At 41.0% G+C, this 3,423-nt stretch overlaps 1 protein-coding gene across 1 annotated transcript; it reads right to left on the bottom strand.

Moving 5' to 3' along the window:
- Positions 1 to 1,750: 1,750 nt before the first annotated feature.
- On the bottom strand, positions 1,751 to 2,659 carry LOC122019362 (probable pectinesterase/pectinesterase inhibitor 13). The gene has a single exon (XM_042576835.1). It carries the CDS (start codon positions 2,657 to 2,659, stop codon positions 1,751 to 1,753), a length of 909 nt encoding a protein of 302 aa, XP_042432769.1.
- Between the last annotated feature and the right edge of the window lie 764 nt (positions 2,660 to 3,423).

Genomic DNA, 3,423 nt, shown 5'->3' with positions numbered 1-3,423 from the left:
GAGTGTTGGAATGCTTTGCCGACCTCGTCGACAATGACAGTTATGGTGGCGCAGAGGAGGTCTTTAGGGGTAAACGTAGAGTTCACTGCGTCTTTCAAGTTGGATTCACAAATGGTGTGGTTGTCGGTCGACGAGCAAAGGACTTGAACGGTATTGAAAACTTGAAACCCCATGGTGGAGTTGGAGTTATAGACAACGGTAGCAGCCGTGTAAATGGCAACAATGAGGATCACAGAGACGGAATCAACGACAATCATCAACCGCTTGTCGCGTTGCGCTCGCTCAATGCAGTTGCTCTTGGATAGGTCGTTGAAGTCTAGGAAGGAGGGCATTGTGGCTCCGGAGGCAATGGCGGTGGCGGTGTGGGATTAAGAAACAAACTCATATATAAGGTTGAATCTCAATGTTCTATTACAAAATAATCTACAATCTTTCTTTTATTGTTGTTTAATGTTTCACTAATGAGCCCATCAAAACTAGTTTAACTAATTAATACATCAAGAATTGCATATTCTGATTTATTGCAATTATGATAATGATTTTGTGTAAAAAAATTTGTACCGATATCTTACCAAAAATTCGGTATATCGAAACTTTGGTATACCGAATTTTCTGTATATTATAAATTGCATACCGATCATATCGACGATTTCGCTATACCGCATATTTTGGTATACTGGAATCATTTTGCCACTAAAATATATAATTAATTCAGAAGTCATACAATACTCCTGTTAATAATAACAAAATATTAATAAATTGACAACAAATAATAAAATTTGAAAAATATGATCAATCATTAACAATAAATAAAGTATTGATTACAAAAGAAAGTTCACCAACAACAATTAACATCAACTAAAATATATATATTGATTATAAAAGAAGTATTTTTTTTCTTATCCAAGAACATTTCCTTATCCAAAAAAAAAAAAGAAAATACTTTATAATTTGTATTTGGATCAAACAACTTTCTAAACGAATGCGAAGTGACATCTCACATTTGCTCCTTCATTGTATTAGGCACACAACACACTTGTAGAAATAGATGCAAGATGAAGATAATAGACTGTTAATTATTTTAAGATATGCATGAATGAGAACTTTAAAATCAACATAAATGATATCCTTCACTGTAATAGTCACACAACACACTTGCCGAAGATGAAGTCGATGGTGCTAAGGATATGGTAACCGTGATAGAACTGACGGTGGGTGTGAGTGTAGAGCGTGTCCTGATACACCTCCATGTTGTACGGTGGGTGTGAGCATGGAGTGTGTCCTGGTACTCCTCGATGTGATAGTTGAGGAAGATGGTGCAGTCTGACTGAACATGGAGTGCCATCGTGTAGTGCTTCACAACCCCCACCATGTTGTGGAACCCGATCACTATCGTAATGAATCCATGCTCGATCACCGCTAAATTAATTAATTATAGATATTTCCAGTACCACAATTCAATTTATCATTCATTAATCTTAACCAACAATTCGAGCTCTAATTCCGATTGGCCGATTACCAAAAGTGGCGATTTCAAATAATGTGGTGTCGTCAATGAAGTTCTTGCTTTTGATAATGACACTCTTCCTCAAGTGGTCATCATACATGGTGGCGTTGATCATGTCCACCACCACCTACTCCTCATACACGCCTTCCTTCATGTAGATCACATACCTTCATCGACTTCCAAGAACACAATAATGATTTCTAATTAGAAGGGGATTGAGCATGAGACAAGGATGAGATGAAGCTACCTGCCATCGTAGGAGTTCGGTATTTTAGCAAGCACCTCAGAGATGGTCTTAAAGTCTCCGCTGTCGTCCTTGGCCACTATTATGTTAGGGGTCAACTGCTTGACTGCGCCGCCGAGGAGAAACTGTTTGACGTCGCCGTCGCGAAGCCAGTTGGGAGCCCCATCCTCCTCGATCAATCGGTCCTTGGCGAGGAGACGCCGGCTGCTGCTCCCGCCGCCGATTTTGATGAGCGAAAGGAACGAGGACAAGCGGCCCACGATGGCCAAAGCGTTGCATGTCAGCTGCTTGGCGGTGGTCATGGCGGCCAGTATCTTGTCCTTTTGCTCCCCGTCAGGGAAGCCGTCGATGCAGGTCTCTTGGTAAGTGGCGGCCGCGCTGAGCCAGTTCTTGAGCTCGTGCACCTGCTCCGGGAGCTGGTTCAGGTGGTAAGCGTCGATGGCATTCAGCGCGCTGTTGAGCTCCGCCACCTGCTTTTGGCAGACCTCCACGGCGCTCTTTACCGCCATCGTCCCGACCGTGTCAGAGTGCTCGAATGCTTTGCTGACCTCGTCGACAATGACGTCTATGGCGACACGGTCGAGGTCTTTAGGGGTAGATATAGCATTCACTGCGTCTTTCAAGTTGGATTCACAGATGGTGAGGTGGGTAGTCGGCGAGCAGAGGACTTGAATGGCATTGGAAATTTGAAACCACTTGGTGGAGTTGGAGGAGGAGGTGAACGAGGATGAGGTAGAGGAGGATTTATGGGAGGAGATGGAGGAGGAGGTGGAGGAGGAAGAAGTGGAATTGGCGATGGTGGACTTGGAGTTATTGACAATGGCAACTACCGCGCAAATGGCGACAACAAGGATCATAGAGAGAGAATTGGCTGCAATAATCATGTGCTTGTGGCGCTCGCTCGGCATGACGACGCTCAGATAGGTTGATAAAGTCTTGGAAGGCGGGCATTGTGGCTCCGGAGGGAGTGGTGGTGTGGGATTAAGAAACAAACTCATATATAATGTTGAATCTCAATGTTTTTTTACAAAATAATCCACAATCTTTCTTTATTGCTGTTTAATGTTTCACTAAGGAACCCATCAAAACTAGTTTAACTAATAAATACATTAAGAATTGTATATTCTGATTTATTGCAATTATGAGTATCATTCTGTGCAAAATAATTTGTACCGATACCTTACTAAAAATTTGGCATTTCGAAACTTCGGTATACCAAATTTTCGGTATAGTATAAATTGCATATCGGCCATATCAAAGATTTCTCTATATCAAAAATTTTGGTGTACTGAAATCAGTTTGATACTAAGAAATATAATTAAATCAGAAGTCACACAATACTGCTATTTAAAATAACAAAACATTAACAAATTGACAAGAAACAATAAAATTTGAAAAAATACGATTAATCATTAACAACAACTAAAGTATTGATTACAAAAAAAAGTTCCCCAAAACAACTAACATCAACTAAAGTATATATTGATTATAAAAGAAGTAGTTTTTCTTATCCAAGAAAATTTCCGTGCCCGTAGAACTAATGGAGGGTGTGAGCGTAGAGCGTGTCCTAGTAAACATGGAGCACTCCCGCCTAGTGCTTTGTAGTCCCCACCATGTTTTGGAACCCGATCGCTATCGCAATTAATCCGTGCTCGATCATCGCTTAATTAAT

This window comes from Zingiber officinale, chromosome 9A (genome assembly GCF_018446385.1).
Source record: "Zingiber officinale cultivar Zhangliang chromosome 9A, Zo_v1.1, whole genome shotgun sequence".
Classification (NCBI taxonomy): domain Eukaryota; kingdom Viridiplantae; phylum Streptophyta; class Magnoliopsida; order Zingiberales; family Zingiberaceae; genus Zingiber; species Zingiber officinale.
This window is presented reverse-complemented; position numbering and strand designations above follow the sequence as displayed.